This window comes from Notamacropus eugenii, chromosome 1, assembly GCF_028372415.1.
Source record: "Notamacropus eugenii isolate mMacEug1 chromosome 1, mMacEug1.pri_v2, whole genome shotgun sequence".
Taxonomy (NCBI): domain Eukaryota; kingdom Metazoa; phylum Chordata; class Mammalia; order Diprotodontia; family Macropodidae; genus Notamacropus; species Notamacropus eugenii.
In genome coordinates this window covers 333,120,474-333,140,965 of record NC_092872.1, presented here as the reverse complement: position 1 = coordinate 333,140,965, position 20,492 = coordinate 333,120,474, and the positions used below count along the sequence as shown (strand labels likewise).

The 20,492-nt window shown below is 38.7% G+C and overlaps 1 protein-coding gene across 4 annotated transcripts; it reads left to right on the top strand.

Annotated features, from left to right (window-relative positions):
- The first annotated feature begins 5,007 nt into the window (after positions 1–5,007).
- Positions 5,008–19,861, top strand: MAPK1IP1L (mitogen-activated protein kinase 1 interacting protein 1 like). 4 transcript variants are annotated; one of them, XM_072629798.1, is made up of 5 exons: positions 5,008–5,147; positions 5,499–5,570; positions 16,883–16,904; positions 17,274–17,978; positions 19,152–19,861. In XM_072629798.1, exons 3-5 carry the CDS (start codon positions 16,887–16,889, stop codon positions 19,161–19,163), a joined length of 735 nt encoding a protein of 244 aa, XP_072485899.1. In that variant the 5' UTR covers positions 5,008–5,147; positions 5,499–5,570; positions 16,883–16,886; the 3' UTR covers positions 19,164–19,861. The 4 variants fall into 4 exon arrangements, with proteins under 4 accessions (XP_072485899.1, XP_072485898.1, XP_072485900.1 ...); XM_072629797.1 differs by lacking the exon at positions 5,499–5,570 and having other exon boundaries at positions 5,032–5,147; XM_072629799.1 differs by lacking the exon at positions 5,499–5,570 and having other exon boundaries at positions 5,059–5,168.
- The last annotated feature ends 631 nt before the right edge of the window (positions 19,862–20,492 follow it).

Sequence of the window (20,492 nt, the reverse complement as noted above, 5' to 3'; positions counted from 1 at the left end):
ATAGGGGAAAAAAAGCAGAGACAAGTTCAGAACAAGTCATGGATAAGGAAGACAGTATTGACACTGCATATTAAATTTAACATATATGTAATGGAGATTTAAAGTCAATTGCTGTTCATATTATTCATGTTGGGTCATCACTTTTCTCTTAATCTGCTGCTGGTCCATTTTCCTAAGTTAGTCTTATTCCAGGTTTTAAGGTAATCAAGGAACATATTAGAATATTTTCACCTCAGTTACCAAAATTGCTCAGTTCTCTTGATACCAGTCTATTTCTGCACTTTCTCCTTATTGCTGCTCTGGTATGTAGAAAGGGGTAGAAAAGAGGAGGAAGCTATTTACCCTAGCTACAATATCTGCAGACCTTTTAATGTTCATAAGTTTGATGCCAAAGGAAGGAAACATCCAAGGGAGACAGTCAGCCAGAGGTCCCAGTACAAGCCCTTGAGTTGAGTCCTATACTCCATATGGAAAGTAGTGGTTCCTGCCAACATAAGGTCAGGTTAAGGACTATCATCCCCACCTCAATGAGATCACATCTTGTCACCTACAGGGTGGGTAAGGGAATTTGAAGATCTACGCTGCCCCTTAATAGGCCCACGTGACCTGCTTTGAACTCCAGCCAGCCCACAGCTTGACTCACATGGAGCTGATGGTGGGAGGAGCTTGCCAAATGGGTGGAGCAGGAAGGGTGAAGCAGGAAGAGAGAGTGAGGTAGAGCTGAGAGAGAGAGCAGGCAGAGCAGAGTAGCTAGGGTGAGTGAGAGGAGTGATTTTGCCTAAGGGAGTTTGTTTTTGGGGAACCTAAGGGAGTTTGTTTTGGGGGAGGCCTGCTGGAGGGAAGGCTTGGAGATGACTGTACTCCCTGCATTGATAATGTGTATAGATTTTTGTTACTATGATGGATTTTGCTTTCTGGCATCTGAATAAATGTCTTAGTTTTGTCTTTGAGGAAGAGAATTCAAATTTTGCGAATGTGCCCTGGAAGTATGCATGCATATCCATAGTAGCTGTTGTGGGTATCACATTGATGCTACAGGGTAGTATACAAGATCCAACCAATACTCTAATCCAATGAACATTTATTAAGTACCTACTATGTACCAAACACTATGCTAAGCACTGGAGATACAATTAATAAAAAGAAAGATAGTCCCTGACCTCAGGAGTCAATAATCAGAAGGGGGAAACAACATACAAAAGGAGTTACGATTGTGGTGGGGAGGGATTTGGGAAGGGAAATAGAACACCACAGGGTACTCAAGACAGCCTCTTGTTTTGTGGAGTTGAAACCAGGCAGGGTAGCTCAAGTAAAGTGAAGTGATCTGAGAGTCCATTTTCCGACCTCTATAAAGGAAGGCATTGGGAAGAGTTTGATACTCTGTCCTCAAACCTTCCAAACAGAGGGGAAAGGATGCTGAGGGAGGTGTTGTCAAGAAGTCTTGAGTTAGCAGCATGGTGGTGAGTTTAGAAGCGATAAGATTATCCTGAGAGGGACATCTTGTTCCATGGAGTTGAAGCAAGGAAGAGCAACGGATGTAAAATGGAGTGAAGGGTCAGATCTCTCCTCTTCTCCTAGATGCTACCCAGTGTAATGTTTGTCCAGCTAAGCAGCCAAAATGATATATAGCTAGAAGCTGGCTGCTCAAATTCCCACAGGATCTGTGGAAATTTGGGCTTTAAATACTGGGGAGCGAAGAGGGGAAAGGCATGTAATGCAATAGAATCATAGATTTAGAGCTGGAAGGGACTTCAGTGGCCATGTAGTCCATTCCTCTCATTTTACATGTAACTTAGCTTCCACTCAAGTCTGGGGTGGTTTTGCATGTTTCAGTGGGAGACATGACTTCTGACTGACAGAATGTTGAGCAAAAACCTGTGAATATATTTGGTTCTAGACATGCCTCAGAGACTCATGTGGAGAAAAGACCTCCTGAGAGATTATGAAAAATGAAAGCCTTTGAATAGCAGGCTGTAGCCCTCCAAGTTTTACACATGAGATGCCAGTCCCATCATGTTTCTCTATCTCTAGGGCTTACAACTCAAGTTAACAAGTACTAAATAATCACCAACTATGTGCCAAGGCCCTGTGCTAAGCATTTGGTGACTTCTGAGATATGGCATCCCCAGACTGTGATCGTTCTCTTCTGGTAGTTAGTACCTCTTACTCCCAACTGGAAAACTCCTTTAACAGATAGCTCTCTCTTGGCATAAATTTGTATTTATTAGGGCTCCAGGCTGGCTTGTTTCAGACTCCTGGCAGCAGGGGTCTGCACCCAGGCACTTGGGCTTCAGGGGGCAGGGTCATGCAGAACCCTGAGAAAGGAGTGGAAGGTCTGCTGAACCACATAAGTAAGAACAGTTTGTACTCGTTATTTACTGGTATAGTTTAATCTATAAAAATTTTTTTTGCTGTTTTACTTGGATAAATGGGTTGCTGATTATTTACTATTTATGTTGGTCTTTTGTGTAACTAGGATTTGATGGATGTAGGCTAAGCTGGTGAGTGTAGGATAAGGCTTACCCTCCCCAATAATAATAATAATAATGATAGTTATAATTATTTGGTGCTTTAAGATTTGCAAAGAGCTTCACAAACATCTCATTTTGTCTCACAATAACCTTAGAAGGTTTTATTATCTCCATTTTACCAATGAGGAAACTGAGACAGAGAAATTAAGTAACTTGTCCAGGCTCAGCCAAAAAATAACTGAGACCAAATTTGAACTCAGATCTTTCAGACTTTAGATTTAGTGCTCTGTCCAGTGTGGTAATGAAATTTGTGCTGAGTCAGTCTGAGTGACCCCATTTGTTCTAGTCTGGCTTGTTTTCCCAGTATGTGTCAATCAGTCTTTTGGGAGAGGTAAACCAGTTTCTGGGAGAGAGGAGAGATGTACTTTGATCCCATCTCCTTGTCCTTTGTATTGGGCTAAGTCATCAGGAAGCCACATGTGCTTTCATCTCACCTTCTTTTGGAAACTTGTACCTATCAGGATTGTCTTGCTCTTATTTCAAAAAGGTGTCTATAAAAGCAACAGGGAGGTTTGAAATTGGCACCTGGGCTGCACAAGGTGTTTGCCTCCTGTGCTATAATAAAATTCTTTTTTTTTCTGTTTTTCATTTTCCTGAACTTGTTTGATTCATTAGGGATTTCCTTTCAACAATGGCACTTATTTGGTATTTCATGAGTAGCAGATGGATAAAATTCTAGTCAAATACCCATCTTGGAGACTGAAGGAGAGATTGCCTGCTCTCTGGGTTTATAGATCCTACATGCCTTTCCTCCTTTCCCTTACCTAAACGCAGTTGGTACAGGTACAGCCTTTCTACTCTGACTACAGAGCAAGACCTCAGAACATATCTATCCATGCCATTTGCTGAAAGGTTGTTTGTATTTTAAAATTTTTAAAAATAATTAATTTACCTAGTTTTAGTTTTCAATGTTCACTTCCATAAGATTTTGAGTTTTAAATTTTCTCCCCATCTCCCTCCTCTCTCCTCTCCAAAAAGGTGTGCAATTGGATACAGGCTCTAGTTATACATTCACTTCAAACATTTTCACATTAGTCACACTGTAAAGAAGAATCAAAACAGCAAACAAAAAGGAGCAAATAGCATGCTTCCATCAGCGCTGTTCTTTCTCTGCATGTAGACAGCATGAACGTGAGCCTTTTGGAGTTGTCCTAGGTCCTTGCATGGCTGAGAAGAGCTGGGTCATCACCATGTTCTCCTGGTTCTGCTCATTTCACTCAACATCAGTTCCCATGAGGCTTTCCGGGTTTTTTCTAAAGTCCGCCTGCTCATCATTTCTTAGAGCCCAATAATATTCCATTACATTCATATACCACAACTTGTTCAGCCACTCCCGGATGGATGGGCATCTCCTCAACGTCCAGTTCTTTACCACCACAAAAAGAGCAGCTATAAATATCTTTATACACGGGGGTGTTTTTATGATCTCTTTGGGGTACAGTGAAAGGTTGTTTTAAGATAACCTCCACGAACATATCTTCCATGTAGGCGTAATTTATCCTCATATGGGGAGGAAGCTGAAGCTCAGGGAGGTGAAGGTAGGAGAATCCCAAGGGCTGCTGCTTTTTCTGTGGACCCCCAAGGTGCCTCTTCAAGGAGGAAGAGGGAAGAGTCCTGGAGGTAGATGCAGAGAATATTGTCAGCATACCTGAAGCGCTTTACAAAGCACTTTACTCATGCTACCTCTTTGGAGGTGTTACCATTATTTCTCATTTTATAGATACACAGGCTAGCTAGTGTCTGAGGCAGGGTTTCAACCCAGTCCTTCCACCACCCCCCACCCTCCCCAGCTGGTTCTGAATGCAGTGCTTCTGGGATCAATAAACTGACTTGGCAATGAAGTATAGGTAGAGGGAACCTAATCAAGCTCTTTGTTCAGGCGTGACCTTTAAGAGGATTGGACGTTAGAGAACATCTAACCAATTCTCAAAAAAAAAAAAATTGAACCAAAACCCCACCACCCTTCACTTTCAATGTGCGTCCATGTTTCTCCCTGCAGCTTTCCTAAGTCTAGGGGATCAACAGAACAACGAAACCCAGCCCTGATGCGCAGCCTCGATTCTCAAGGTACAGCCGCTGATGGAAATTTTAACAATGGCTTTCGGAGAAGCCGGTAGCAGCCGGTTCCAGCACAGCCCAAACTGGATTTGCAGTCTGTCCCGATTAGGGCAGGAATTTCTAGCCCCACCCCTCCGAGGAGCCCGGTTGTCGTCAGAGCCCCGCCAGAAGCTGGGGGGGGGGGGGGGGGGGCAGGCGCAAGCGCACTCGCTGCCGCGAAGCTGAGGACAGGCAGTCGTAGCGGCATTGCCCGGACTCCTAGCTCCCAACCCCTCCCTCGGGCCTCCCCGGGGAAGGGATGTGAGGGTGGGGAGAATAGAGTCAGCGCAGCGGAGGGGGCGGGGCCAGCGCCGAAGCCAGCGCCGGCGCCGTACGGGCCGCTTCCTCTTCCGGCCGAGGGGGAGGAGTCGTGTGCTCCCGCTGCCTCCGCCGCCGCTGCCCGCTGCTGTTTCTGCTTCCTCTGCTTTCTCGCGCCCTCTTTTTTCACCCTTCGTCATCAGCGCCTCCTTCCAGCCGTCGTCACTTCTGGCCTCTCGGTCTGGGGTCCGATCCTGTCTGGTGAGGCCTCCTCGGAGCTAGGTGGGGGTGGGGCGCGGGGACGCGGTTCTGGCCGGGCTGAGGGGCTCGAAGGCGGGAGGCGCGCCGTGGCGGAGCTCCATCCGCCGCCTCTCTCTTCCTCTCGGCCGCGGGGGACTGCGCTTCGGTTGAACGTCGGGGTCGAGCTCCAGGGCCGAGGTGGGGCGGGGGAAGAGAATTAATTGTGGGGCAAGGCTGGGGGGGAGGGGCGGGGCCTGGGGGGAGGGGGAGAGGTGTCACGAGCGGTGACGTTCTAGCCTTCGTGACGTCAGAGGCACGTCTAGGCGGAAGGTCCTGAGCAGGTAATTTCCCCTCCCCCCTTCCCCTTTGTAGAATCCATCGGGTAAGGTCCCTGGCCGCGACCCAGGACCTGCGGCTCTCTTCTCACTTTGCCCTTCCCCTCAGGTACTTTTTGTTTATTCCTCTTGTGCTGGGTTTGGGGAGGGGGGAATTGGGGGACTGGTGAGTGGTGTCCTTGGCATATCGTGGCCACCGTGCCCTCCCTTTATCCATCCCCTTGCGGATGCTTAGATGCCCCCTACCCTTAGCTTTTGTAGCCAGTTAGAAATAGAAAAGGACTCATTCTGGGAAGCAGTTTTTTTAAAAAATTCATATTTTGAATTGTTCCTAGTTTCTTTAGATTCTCTTCGGATGTTTTAATAACCCATTACCATCAACAAGTAATGTAGTATTTTGATACCCTCGATTTATGAGACTGTATTAAGGGCTAGACGAAAAGAGCTTTCAGTTTCTTTATTATCCTCTTTTGAATTTGAAGGGTTAGCAATTACATGTTCGCAATCAGTTTAATCATTGATCTTTTCAACTTTGTGTACGCAGCACAGATAAAAATATAAGTGATATAAAGGATTTACCATAAGTCTTAGTGTAATCTGTTAAAGGGATTGAAAATGTACAAAGACTTTTGGTACACAATAAACATTAAGCAGTGTTCTTAAGAGAATGTCGGTTTCTGTGGCTGATGGGTGCCAACGATGGTATTTCATTTTTATTGTTATCCTTTTCTGCAATTTACCAATATATTCCTCCACTCTCCTCCCGCGGGCTATCCCTTACAACAAAGAATGAAAAAGAAGAATGAGCCAAACTCTTCAACACATCAGCCAAGTCCAATATGACATGCACAATTCCACACCCATAACTTTTCTCAGTTCCCCCTCACCCCTAAGAGAGACAGGTGCATTCTCATATTTACTCTTTGTGGCCAAACTTCATCATTACATCATTTAACAGAATTCAGATTCCTTTGCTGTTCCTTCCATTGTTTTACATATTATTTTCTTGGTTCTGCCTACTTCATTTTATATCAGGTCATGTGCCTCCCTATGCTTCTCTGTATTTATAATATTCTTTTCTTAAAGGCAGTAACATTCATGTACCACAATTTAGCCATTCCTTAGTTGATGAGCACCTTGTTTTCACTTCTTTGATAGTCTGAAAAGTAGTGCCATAAATATTTTGGTGTTCATGGGATCTCTTTTTATTATTTGTCACTATATCTTTGACCAATCTCTGGGTCAAAGGTCAAGGCCTGTTTCTTAAATTAACTTTTAAACTAGTGTTTCTTAAGCTGTATTTTCCACAGAACTCTGAGATTCTGCCAAGAATAATAGCTGTGAGGGAGATTAAAAGAAGTTATGACATTAAACAAAACTTTATGCTTCCAGCTTGTATCAGGGTACATGTAATTAGAAGATACTGAAAATTCAGTTTTCTAGTAGTGTTATATCTAACATTTGACTTAAATCCAGACTCAGATACTTAATAAGTACTTAATAAGATACTTAATAAGTGAGCCTTGGGAAGTCATGTAACTGTTGTTTGCCTCAGTTTCCATATCTGTGAAATGGGGTTACCATCTACCTTCCAGGGTTTTTATGAGGATAAAATAAAATAATATTTACAAAGCACTTTGTAAATCTTAAAGGTCTATGTAAATGCTTACTGCAATGACATTTACACTCTGTCAGTATCTTGACTACTAAAGTAATTGATGTCTTTGTATTCTGTAGATTTTAGCACCACTGGTCATTGTGAATAATTGGACAAAATTAGGAAGCCTACAGAGATAGGAAATCAAAAATGTTAATAACCAAAACTCAGAGGATGAAACAAGCGTCCATCAGCTTCATTGGCCCAAATACAGAACAATGCAAACATGACAACAGCTGCCTACTATTTGGAAATCTCAAAGGATAGTGTGTCTTATGTTACCACTTTTTACAAAATTGTTTAAAAATTAAAACATGAATTAAAAGAATGTTCATGTTTTTTAAATTAAAAATCTGATGAATGGAAATAGCCCTCTGGACTACTGAAAATTATTGTAAAAGCATCTTTCAGAGATAAACTACCCCATCCACTACTTTTCCTAGTTACAGAACACTGTTAACAACCAACCACATCCGTTTCACTAATAGTTTCTGTGCCCTGGTTAGAATGTGAATAAAAATGGACTGAAAGTAGGTTTTTTGCCCCTTTTTTTATGCTTCTTAGTATCATTACTAACATTTTTTAGGCTACTTTATAAATCCTATCATAAAGTTTCAGCTCAAATTTTATTTTAAAGTGAAAGGTTTTGATACTTCCAAAAGATCAGGACTAGTGCCTTAGAAAAGCACTTTGTATTGAAAAACCTCTATATGTTGAGGAAAGTAATTCTCTCCGGATTCCTTTCTTCTTGGAAAGGAATTCTAAACCATTTTTGTGTCATGAACTTTTTTGTCAGTCTGGTGAAACCTGTGAATCCCTTTTCAGAATATTGTCTTTAAATGCATAAAATACACGGGATTACAAAGAAAACCAACTTTATTGAAATAGAGTAATCAAAAATTTAAAAAGTTCATGGATTTCAGATTGCAAACCCTACTTTAGGACTTTCTTAGCTTGAGCTCTCATTTTAACATTATTAACTACTGTTGAAGGTGGATTTAGAACAGAGCTTAATATGTATTAAGTATGAAATTAAAATGTTAAGAAAGCACAATCAAAATGCTGAAATAATTCAGCTAAGTAAAACCAGTTCAGTAGACCTCTATTAAATGCCTACTAGGATCACAGATCTAGAGCTGGAAAATGGCTAAAAAGCCATCTAGTCCAACCCCTTCATTTTACAAATGAGGAAACTGAGGAGTCAGGGAGTTTAAGCAGCTTGCCTAAGGTCACACAGTAAGTAAGCATCAGAAGTGATATTTAGATCTAGGTTCTCTAGGTGCTAGGGACACTTGCCACCCCCACCCCCCCAATCGTTTTCTCCAAGGAGCTTATAGTCTACTAAAAGGACATAAATTTACAGAGGTATGGTAAATACAAAAGAATTTGAGATTGTCACCAACCAGGAGCATTTGGAAAGTCTTCATGCTTCCTCAGCTGAACTTAAAGGAAGTTAAGGTTTCTAAAAGGCTGAAGATTATTATACGGTCCCAGCATGGAGAATAGGCCCTTAATCACCTCATCTGGACTATTGCAATAGCTTTCTCCACTCTCTCTATCCTCAATTCAACTGCCACGGTGATTTTTCTAAAGTATTGGTCTAACCATGTCACATTCTTGCTCACTGAATTCCAGTGCCTTCCTGTTCCCTCTAGGATCAAATATAAACTCTTCTATTTGACATATTAAGCTCTGGCACCTTCCTACTTTTCCAGTCTAATCACAGTTGACTTCCACACATTCTACCATTCAGATACACTGGCTTTGAACATGACATTCCATCTTCCATCTCTTTTTTGCCTTTGCACTGGCTGTCTCATGGCTGGAATGCTCTGCCTCCTTACCTTTGTATATACCTGTATATTTACATGTTGTCTCTTCTGTTAGAATATAAGTTCCTAGAGGTCAGGGACCTAATTTTGCCTTTCTCTTTAACCCTAGCATTTAGTATGGTTCTTGGTATATGACATTTAACAAAATGCTTGTTTATTGTGGAGTCAGGGAGATAGGTGATGAGAATTTTTGAGGGTAGGGACTGTTACTTTTTTATTTGTATGCCCCGTGCCCAAAACAGTGTTTGATATATAGTAGACTTTCAGTACGATTATAGATGCTGTCTCCTGTTGATGGAGTGATTAGTGATGTAGTAGGGAATTTCTTTTCAAGCATGGGTTGGAATAGATGGCTTCTAAGATTGCTTTCAACTTCCAGAGTTTGTAAAAATGTGCCCCCAAAACAAAAGAAAACCAGAGCTATGGTGACACATTGGAATACCCATAAGTAAATAAATGTATTGGTATGTGGTTATAGTATTAAAAGAAATAGTGACTGAATTGTCATCTTTAATCAGTGCAATAGGAGTTTTTAATGTTACATGTAATATAGTATGTTTCAGAAGAAATTTGTATTGTCTTTCTAAATTAGTCTCATTGCAGTTTTTTTAGCTATTGAGGATTTAAAAAAAAAAAAAAACAAACCACCACTGCACAGTGACTGTCCTATCCTGCAAGCCCCCATAAAAAACGCTTTGTTAAAATACAAGTAAAAGAAATCCTCTGTAAATCCTCAAGTAAAACAAATCCTCTATTTTCCACATCTGAAAAATCTTTTTTGATTGAATGCCTCATGTCTCTGAGGTACATAACATCTTTCATCACTGGTCTTCTGGAATAGTGATTGGATCAAGGTTTTTTGTTTTTTAAGTAGTTTTTCTTTATAGTATTATTATTATTAAGATTATTCTACAGGTTCTAGGCATTCATTCTATATATCAGTTTATTCAACTGAACAAGTTTGTTAAAAAAAAAAAAAGCACATTTCTTTTCTCATTTCTTGTGACATACAAGGTTTTAGTCATATACCAGCATTTGTTGTTATTTAGTCATTTCAGTCATGTCTGACCCTTCATGACCCTTTGGGGGGGGGGGGGGGTGTTCTTAGTATAGATACTAGAGTGGTTTGCCATTTCCTTTTTCAGCTCAATTTACAGCTGAGGAAACTGAGCCAAACAGGAATGAGTGACTTGTCCAGGGTCACACAGCTAGTGCCTGAAGTTGGATTTGAATTCACATCTTCCTGACTCAAGGCCCAGCACTCTATCCACTGTACCACCTAGCTGCCCTTTATAATTTTGTAAATTTATAATTTGACAGTTGACTAGCATCCCCTGAACTTCCAATTTGTTGCCACCACAAAAAGATCTACTATTAAACATCTTTCTACCTAGTACTATAGCTGGGTCTCAAATAGTAAATACAGTTTATCTGTTTTGGGGGTGATACTTCCAAATTGCTTTCTAGATTGGGTAGATCAATTCACAGCTAATTCACTGCTCCTCCACCAACAGTGTATAGTCTTCATTTTGCACATAAGGTCAACCAGCTGCCAAGTAGAGGAAGTCATGTTTAACTGTCCCTCTCTTATTTCCATTGGTTACTTTGATCAGAATTATTAAATCTTTCAGATTTTTTTCCTTTCCATTACTGTGGTCATCAAATAAATTATTCTCATTCTGCTTCGTGATATATCTTTCCAAGTTTTTCCAAATTGTTCATATTTATCATTTCTTACGATAACATTTATGTTATGATATCATTTCTTATATGACATGATATTCATATACCACAATTTGTTCAGTCATCCCTGAATTGATGAAGTATCCATTTTCCTTCCAGAACTTTCCTAATACAAAAAACTATTACAAGTATTTTTGCATATTTGAGATTTGGAGAATAGAGCATGCTAAGTACTGGTATCAGTGAATAAAAGAGAATGTTTTTTTAAAAGGACTATTTTGTGTAATTTGAAATTATTTTCTAGAAATCATTGGGCCAGTTCATGGATGTGTTAGTACCATTCATGTGTCATTATACACTTCAGAAGAAGAAAATCAGTCTAGAATTTTTTTAAAAAATTTAAACAGCACATCTCACTACCCTACCTTTCCAAAGGTGGCATACAGTGTCAGATTTTTTTCGAGATGTTAATTGTTTTCTCGACTTTTTCTTTTTGAAAAAAAAAAATTATTGGTTATGAGGGATGGATCCCTGGGGAGAGGAGAGATAAAAAAAAAGAAATGAATGTGATTTAAAAGCAAATGTATCCACAAAAGCGTTTAGGTTTTTTTTGTTTAATTTACGGAGGAGATAGACAAAGACTAGCACGCTTAAAATAAATTATATTCAAACACCTAGTATGCTGCCTTTCTACTGTGGGCACTTTTCAATTAATGATTATCTGTTTCAAAAATACTTTTATCCAAATGTTCATCTAGCATGACTTATGTTGACATTCTAACTGGAGAAATCCACATTTTCCTAAATATTTTATAATAATTGACAGTAGCATAATGATGACCATCTACAGTAGTTTTTAGAATAGAATTAGAGCATTTTTTCCCATACCCAGGAAGCTTAGGTTGCATGGAAAGTTGTAAGAGTTATTTGACATTTTAGCTAGTGTGAATGTTTGCTATTTTCCATTTTTAGATGCTTTTGAAAGTGACATTTTTCTGGTGATTCCACAACATGCTTTTTAAACAGATAGGTATCAGAAGTCCTCTGTGATGTCAATATTCATAGAGTTACATTTAACCAGCATGTAGATTTAACTGATGGCATGCCAGTTGATCTTAATATTCTCTTTTTTTCTTTCCAGTCGATGACAGTGTCTCTTTTTAAAGCTTAGAGTGAAGAAAGTATGGAATTCCCTCAATGAATTCTTTTACCTTTTCTAGGTTGGTCAGAAAGAGAACTAATCTGAGAATCTCTCAGACATATTGAGAAATATTGTGATGACTTTAAAAAGTTTCTCAGCATTAAGTGCTTGTAATATGCTTTCATATACTTTATTACTATCATATTCCATATATTCAAATAAAAGAACAACTATTTTTTTTTTTGTTAATATTTGGACGGTAAGGTCTAGAATGAAGTAATAGATGCACTCCGTGTTTTGGAGTTTGGGTTTTTTTGACTTTTGGGAGGGCTTACAAAATTTATTTTTTCCCAAAATATACTTTCAGAGATTCCTAAAAATGACTCTTGATTAATGAATATAGGACTAATTTGCACAAGGGTGATGAGATTTTTCTCCTTAATTTCTATCAGATTATCTAGAATAAACCTGATTACAAAAATAGGTAAGGCAAACATATATGTGATTCATGATCTTTTTATTTCCTTAAATGTTTCCTATGGAACTCCTTAGATTGTGGTTGGCTGTGTCATACTTTTCTGTCTTCAGTTCTTTTATATGGTTGTTGACATCCTTCATTTCTTCTTTTGAAAACTTTCTCTTCCTATCCTTTGACCAGGATTGTATCTGTATCAATAGTGAGTGTGTTCTGGCAAATTAACTCTGGTCTTTTATGATTTTTGTTATTTTTGAATGGGAAGTCCTTTGTGTTTCCTCATGGATTTTCTTACTGCTATGTAGAAATGCTTTTATTTTGTGTAGTTTTATTTTGTAACCTGCTGCTGTTACTAAGGCTAGTAATTGTCTTAATTAGTTTATTTGCTTATTCTGTAGGATTTTCTAAATAAATGATCGTGTTATCAACAAACAGGAACACTTTAGCTTTCTTTGCCTGTCTTTATGCTTCTCTTTTCTTGTGTTATTGCATCTCTATTTGCATCCTGATTCCACCACCTCCATTTGGAGGTTGGTAGCATGAGTCCTCTGGAATTGTGGTTGGTCATTCGTTGCATTGGTGGAATTCTTGTTTGGCTTTATTTGCTTGGTATTGTATAAATTGCTGTCTTAGTTCTTCTCAACTGTACTTTGCATCAGTTCATATAAGTCTTCTCAGGTTTCTATGAATTCATTCCCTTCATTATTTCTTAAAGAACACCTATATTTTATTACATTGATATACTATAATTTAACTACACCCCAATTGATGGAGACCTCTTTAGTTACCAGTTCTTTGCCAACACAAAAAACTTGTATAAATATTTTTTGTGCACAGGTCCTTTGCTTTTTTTTTTTTTTTTTTTTTTAGAGTATAGACAAAGTAGTGATATTGTCGTGTCAGACTGTGTGCACTAATTAGTAACTTTACAGACATAGTTCCAGATTGCTTTCCAGAATTATTGAACCAGTTCACAGTTTCACTAGGAGTGCCTTATAGTATATGGGTTTTTTTGGTCATCTTTACTGATCTCTTGGGTTTGAGGTGGATGAAACCCCAGCATTGTTTTAATTTGCATTTCTTTGATTTTTAGTGACTAGGAGAATTTTTTTTTACATGAGTATTGATAGCTTTAATTTTTTTCTTAGCACATATTCTTTGACCACTTATCAAAATCCTAGAAGAAAGGAAATGAGATTTTAAAAAATCTAAATCTGATAAAAAAAATCTAAAAACTAAGTGAGATTTCTAGAAGAAAGAATGGGAAAGACTTATTAATACAGGACATTCCAGGGGTGGGGAACATGTGGCCTTCTAGGTCATTGGGTGCAGCCTTTTAACCATGTCCAAGTTTTACAGAACAAATTCTTTCATTAAAGGGATTTGTTCTGTGAAATTTGGATTCAGTCAAAGGACCACACTTGAGGACCTAGAGGACCACAGGTTCTCCGCCCCTGGGCTAAACCTTACCAAAGTAATGACTCCCTTAAAGTTAGACTGGACCAAACAGGAATCAATAAATAACTTCATAAAATAAGTCCATTGCGGGAATAAATAGCTGTTATTCATATAGATTTGAATCAGGTCCGTATATATTATCTTAGAAATGAAACTTTTATCAGAGGAACTCACTCAAGATTTTTTTTGCTTGCCTACCTCTTCTACTGAAGTATCTTAAAAAGGAAAATTATTATAACTAAAGAAACATTTCTAAGCCACTTTCACTTTCTTTTTCCCATTTTAACAGTCCTTTGTTTTTAGAGGCAAAAGTCAAAGCTGAATCAAAAACTCTGGCTTTTTTTCTGATAAGGAGGAGCCAGTTTCACCCAAGATAAGCAATTTATGCCAGAAGGGTCCTCAGATTTTGTTTACACTGCATTTACTTTAAAATACACTGATGTAGGAGACAAGCTTGGGAGAGAATATTGAATTGATTTCATTATGAAAGAAATGCTTAATTTTCAAAAGTATAAAAATCAAGTCTTAATCAGAATTGAGGAATAAAATATTCAGACATAGATAGGATCACAAATGTAGGTGTTAGCTTTAAATTTGGAGGTGGACAGCATTCATTTGTATTAACGCTATGGGTTGGAATTTCTGGTAAGGTTCTTATATCCATTTTCTGTTCTTACACAAAGTGTATTCATGGTAAAAGAGTACCACAGTCCCAGTTAATTGACACTCCTAAACTTCAGAAAGTCCACTGGTTTGTGGTTGACTATCACTACTAAAGATGTTTGCAGAAGGGCCTTTGGTGGTGCTTGCTAAGTGAAGTCTTAAGCTCTTCCTTCACCACTTAGGCTCTTCCTGCAAGCAGAATATAGGATCATGCAGTTGGAACCATGGCATGGTACAGCTTCAGTGAAGGAGTTGGTTGTAAGGTAGATTTTCTTTGTGTAATTTCTTTCACAAACTGGATACTCAAAGCGTGTATTAACTTGTTTCTGAGTTACTTTTACTGTTGGAGGAGAGGTTTGGGAAAAGTTTAGAGTTCCAGTGTTCTAAGAGCTATGTGATGATAGCATCGCCTCCCTGACACCAGCCAGGCATATGGTCCTCGGGAGTGTAGCATCTCATTCTGTGTAAAAGAGTGTGTGGTTCCTGGAATTGTCCTGCAAAGATGTGTTGTATGATTCTTTCAGTTATAATGGACCTGTCAGGTCAAGAATTCATTCAGGGTCTATATCCCTTAATCATTAACACTCTTGGCAGTTGGCATGGTACCAAGATATCAGTATAGGTTTAATGACCCTGTTGTCTATCACTACTGTCTTAGTCAAGTGAATTGCAACTTAGAAATGGTCTAAAGTCTGGGAAATATTGTGTAGTCTAAATAGTCTCAGAGCTTTGCATCTGTTGAAGTGCTGTAATCTATCACATTGTCTAAAAATTTAGAGTCATCCCTTCTTCAGTAAAAGCGTGATTTTCCTCTGGGAAATATAAGGCAGCTTAGGGCTTACTTCAGCAGTGGCAAAACCTGCAGTGTCTATATAGGGTCGGGTGGGTAGCTGGTACCTGCTGTAGAGGTCTCGGTCACCTCCTGTATCTGGTAGAACTGCCTTGGATTGCCAGACCACTCCTCCCCAACAATTTTTAAATTATCTCTCCTTGACCTGTTTCCAGGTTACTATAGGAGATAAAATGTTATTCAAAAAAAATATTTTTTTCAATCTTCTAATTTTGTTGTGGTATTTCTGTTTGTGTATGGAGTTGTTGATTTCCCTTTGGTACACTCTGATTTTTAGGACATCTGTTACATTGGTAAAGTTTGTCCTCTGCTGTAGTTAAGTGGTTTTATTCTCCTTTCCATTCTTAACTCTTTAGAACTCTTATTTAGTTTAATAATTCTTTTTCCTCTTAAGTCTCTTCGTTTCTTCCATTCTTTTATCTGAGGTCTTGTTTGTAGTTAAAGAGTTATTCTTTTCTTCTGGAGTTGTGTCCTATAATTATAAAATTTCTTTCTCTTCTGTTCTATTTCCATCCTTCCTGAATTCGAGCTTTGTGTCAAGGGTGGATACCGTATGCTCCTGAACCTTTGGATAGGATTTTGGGGCCCAATTTGTTCTTGATCCATATTGCCTGAGTTACTACCACTGACTTTTTATAATTCCACTAGATTTTGGACTCAAAAGAGTACTGGCAATTTTCTTGCCTGCCTGTATTTTCCAGATTCTCCAAGGCTCAGGTTAGTTCCCTTGAAACTTTGTGAGTCCCTAGGGCATTGCAGTTACTCTGCATCTTCTACCTGCCTCAGCTCTCCTAATCCTCAAGGCTCTTATCCTCCCGGGTATCTGACTGACTTGGGAATTTCTCATTAGAGCACTCCATTCTTCTGACTTCCTAATATTCAGTGCTGCAGGCTGTCCAGGTGTCCTCATAGTGATGCTGGTCTTTGTTAGACGACTTCAAAGCACTGCTCTCACCCCAGCTTTTCTATCTGTATCCCTTCCTTATAGTTTCTACCTCACAGGGTTGTTGTGAATAGCAAATGAGATATTGTAAAGCACCTGGCACAGGGAAGGCACTTGATGAATGCTTATTCCCTTTCCTCCTCTTCTGGAGGACCCCTGGTGCAAATAAGGGCTGGATGGGTATACAAATAATGTAGTTTTTCTTTGAATTTCTTGATCATTATTTGGCTTAGTACTCTTAATAAAATCTTTTCTGTAGATTTAAGTGGGACCTAGATGGTTCTGCTTCTGTTCAGTTTCTTGTCTTTACTAGAAGTGTATTTGTTGTGAATTGTTTTTTATTCAATTATCTTAATGTAAAAAAATGCCTCAAAATTTGGGAGGCTGGATAAGTATGCTTAGGGTAAACATCAGATATCACAAGGTCATTTTGAATTTGAAGGAAACTTCTAATTCATTTAGACCAACCTCCTCAGCACTGAAGATGGTTTTATTTGTAAAAATTTTACAAATGAGACCATTTTTGGTGTTTTGAAATAGTAAAGATAGAAATGATAACATAATAGATCTCATTTTGATATTAAGACCTCATCTTGAAACTTTAAGTATATAATTCTTACAATAAGCAAATCATATTTATAAAGCAAAACTGACCTCCAATAAAAATCCTACTCCTTATTTAAGAATTGCCCCTGAAATATTTTTCTTTTGTTTTTCAGGAAAATGTCTGATGAATTTTCAGTAAGTTTACCTATTTTATCTTTTATAACATTTATTTATGAGTAATTAATTGGACTTCCTTTAAGAAACACACATTATCATGACTTTGCAGCCATCTAAACATTTCAAAAAGATGTTTTATTATTCTTTGGTCTTACAATAAATGTTAAAAAGAACTAAAAGATTTCTCTGGGAAATTTTTACTTAAAAAAGTACCTACTGTGTTAAGATTTTTAATGTGGTAGTGGTGGTGGTGTTTTTAAACAATTCTTCTACTAATGTAGATGCCTTATATAACTTTAGAAGATACCATAATGTTGATGGGATTTTTTCATCATTGCATTTATCTACTGAGAAAGATAGTAAAAACAGCTCTGCTTTGTTTTCTAGTTGGCAGATGCTCTACCAGAACATTCGCCTGCAAAAAATTCCACTGTGAGCGGTACAAAACCTGGTCAACCACCACAGGCCTGGCCAGGTTCCAATCCTTGGAATAGTGCAAATGCTCCACCTTCTGTGCCATCTGGACTTCCACCAAGTGCATCACCCTCCAGTGTGCCTTTTGGACCTACACCCACAGGAATATATCCTTCAGTGCCTGCTGGACCACCCCCTGGACCGCCAGCACCCTTTCCTCCCTCTGGACCATCTTGTCCTCCACCTGGTGGTCCTTATCCAACTCCATCTGTGCCAGGTCCTGGCCCTACAGGGCCATATCCTACACCAAATATGCCTTTTCCAGAGCTTCCAAGACCATATGGTACACCCACAGATCCAGCTACAGCTGGTCCCCTAGGGCCATGGGGATCCATGTCTTCTGGACCATGGACACCAGGAATGGGAGGGCAGTACCCTACACCTAATATGCCATATCCATCTGCAGGGCCATATCCTACTCCTCCCCAAGCACCAGCAACAGCACCACCTATTCCATGGGGAGCTGTTCCACCTGGAGCATGGGGACCACCAGCACCAGCTCCATTTCCTGCACCTATGGGATCATATCCTGCACCAGGACTCTATCTTACTCCTAATAATCCTTTTCAAGTGCCTTCTGGACCTACTGGTGCTCCACCAATGCCTGGTGGTCACCATGTGAGTATTTAACTTAATATTTTGTGATAGTTACAAGAAAATAGTTGAAGAGTATTTTCTTTCCAGCCATTGTTGGAACTTTGGGTGGGCAATATTTATGAATTCTGGATTTATTTGTGGGATGGGTTAGGAGAGGAGAAGCAGGAGGGAAAATATTATGATGAACCCTGTACTGTATTGTTGCCCCTCCACTATAGAACTGAAGAGAGGAGGGTTCCAGTATAAAGTACTAGTGAGAAGTTTCCAATTCTTGGGGCAAGTACTGCTTTTCTCTGTTAACAATTTAAAAGGAAAATGAACTAAAAAAATCAAAATACTTTTTTATTAAAAGCATTTAATTGGAAGCACGACCAAAATAGCGTGGTTTTTATATTTTAACTTTGGTGTCTCATGGACTCCATTGGAAGCAGGAAGAAGATAGAGATGATTTGTATCTGTGATTTCATCTGTCAGTGAATAAACATTTGTCAAGTGCCTACTATGTGTCGGGCACTATTCTCAGGGGTAAGGGGATAGATATAAAAAGAGGAAAAAGACAGTACTTGCCCTCAGTGAGCTCACAATTGATGGGGAGACAACCACATGTATAAACTACACAGGATAGATAGGGAATAATGAAAAGAGGGAAGACACTAGAATTAAGAGGGTTGTTGATTCCTGTAGAAGATTGGCTTTTAGTTGTTTATACTGTCCTCAGCTACCTATCTGTTGGCACTGAGAACTTAAGTGACTTAGCCTCTGTCATGTAGCGATTTCTGTCAGATGTAGAGCCCATATTTTCATAACTCCAAGGTGACAATCCTTCTGGTCACCATACCTACCATACTGCCTTTCATGGGCTTCATATAGGGAATGTTTTATATGCATACTCAGTAGTTTTTTCTCACTAGAGAATTTAGTCTTTGGGAAATGTCCCACCACATACTACTGTTAGATCATTTCAGACTTCATACCTCCACCCCATCTCCATATAACCCCCCAAAAAAGATAGGAAGACTTTAGTTGTTCGATTTTTCTGACTAATATTGGTATGTGATTCCAATTGTTAATTGTCAATATATAGAGTAAGTCCATTACTGTACATTTTTTTAAGCCACCAAAAGTGGCAGTATTGATTACACTAACTTGAACAAAATCTAGAATTTGACACCTCCCCCCTTTTTTCTCTTGCAGTCTTACCATTGAGTTTTTGATGGACAATGAGACGACTCTCTACTTTCCAGAGTATGTGTATGTATGTATGTTTGTGTATACAGTATATATGTGTGTATATTTGTATATACACACACACATATATATACATTAAAAATTCTGGTTTCAGTGCTCTTGGGACATTTCACAAAAAGGGTCTCAGACAACTCAAAGAAGACTTGGCTCTTGGACCTGGATATACACTTGGATTAATTAGAGATAATATTGTAAACTTTGAAATTATTCACATGTACTTTTCATTTGTCAAACTAAGGGAAATCAAAGTAATTAAGTATATTGACTAATATTGGTAGAATTTGTGGAATATTCATTTCTTTAAAATTATGAAACCACACACTTAAGAATTCTGTGTTGATGTGGATACTGATTACCTATAACTTGTTGGAAATTATTTCAAATATTTTCTTTGATATCTTTGTTTCCCTGAATAAATGTTTCTGACAAATCATTATGTTTTAAAAAAAAAAAGAAAAAGACCAAATAAATGCCTCTGAGCATTTTGAACAGTATTGTCTACAGAGTAAATAAACTTTGTGCTCCTGGGTTATAATTCTGGAGTAAATGTTTAAAAATATGAGTTATAAAGTAGTGCTTATCAAGTCTTGAGAGTGTATTTGCTAGTATGCATATCCTTGAACACTGAATATTAAATATTCTTGCTTTCTACCAGCTATCATTCTGAGTTATTTTAGTTTTGTTTTGTTTTTAGTAATTTGAATTGTAATTTTAAAATTAGTCATCTATGGACCCTGCCAGAAACATTTGTTTTATTCATGCCAACATATCCAGTGACATAGCCTCTCTGGTGACTCTTGATTGTGTGATGAGTTACCCACGGTATTGAGGATGAAGAGCTCAAGAAAGGAGGGGACCTTCCCTTGTACCCCAAAGAAGAGCCCTGGATATTGATTTGCAACAGTGGGTTTTCTCATTCCTACAGAACTTTGATGGTCCCTGGGGATTCCTTTAGTTCCAAAATGGAACTTCCCTGCATACCTTCCTTGATCTGGAGAACTGGTGACATTCTTGACATCTTCCCCAATAATGTACAGCTAATTTATCATATTTATAGAACCTTATGTATTGAAGACATATCAGTTCTTCTCCCAGAGTCTCATAAACACATATCAGTTGTTTCCTGCCAGATGTTTTAGTTCTTTTTATAAAATACTTGAGGCAAAAGAATTGAGTGCCTTCCCTTAAGAGAATGGTTTCCAAATACTGATATCAAACATAAAATAAGTATGTGTAGAGCATATGAGACATGGAAGTAATGTTCCCATTTGACTTCAGCAAACATTT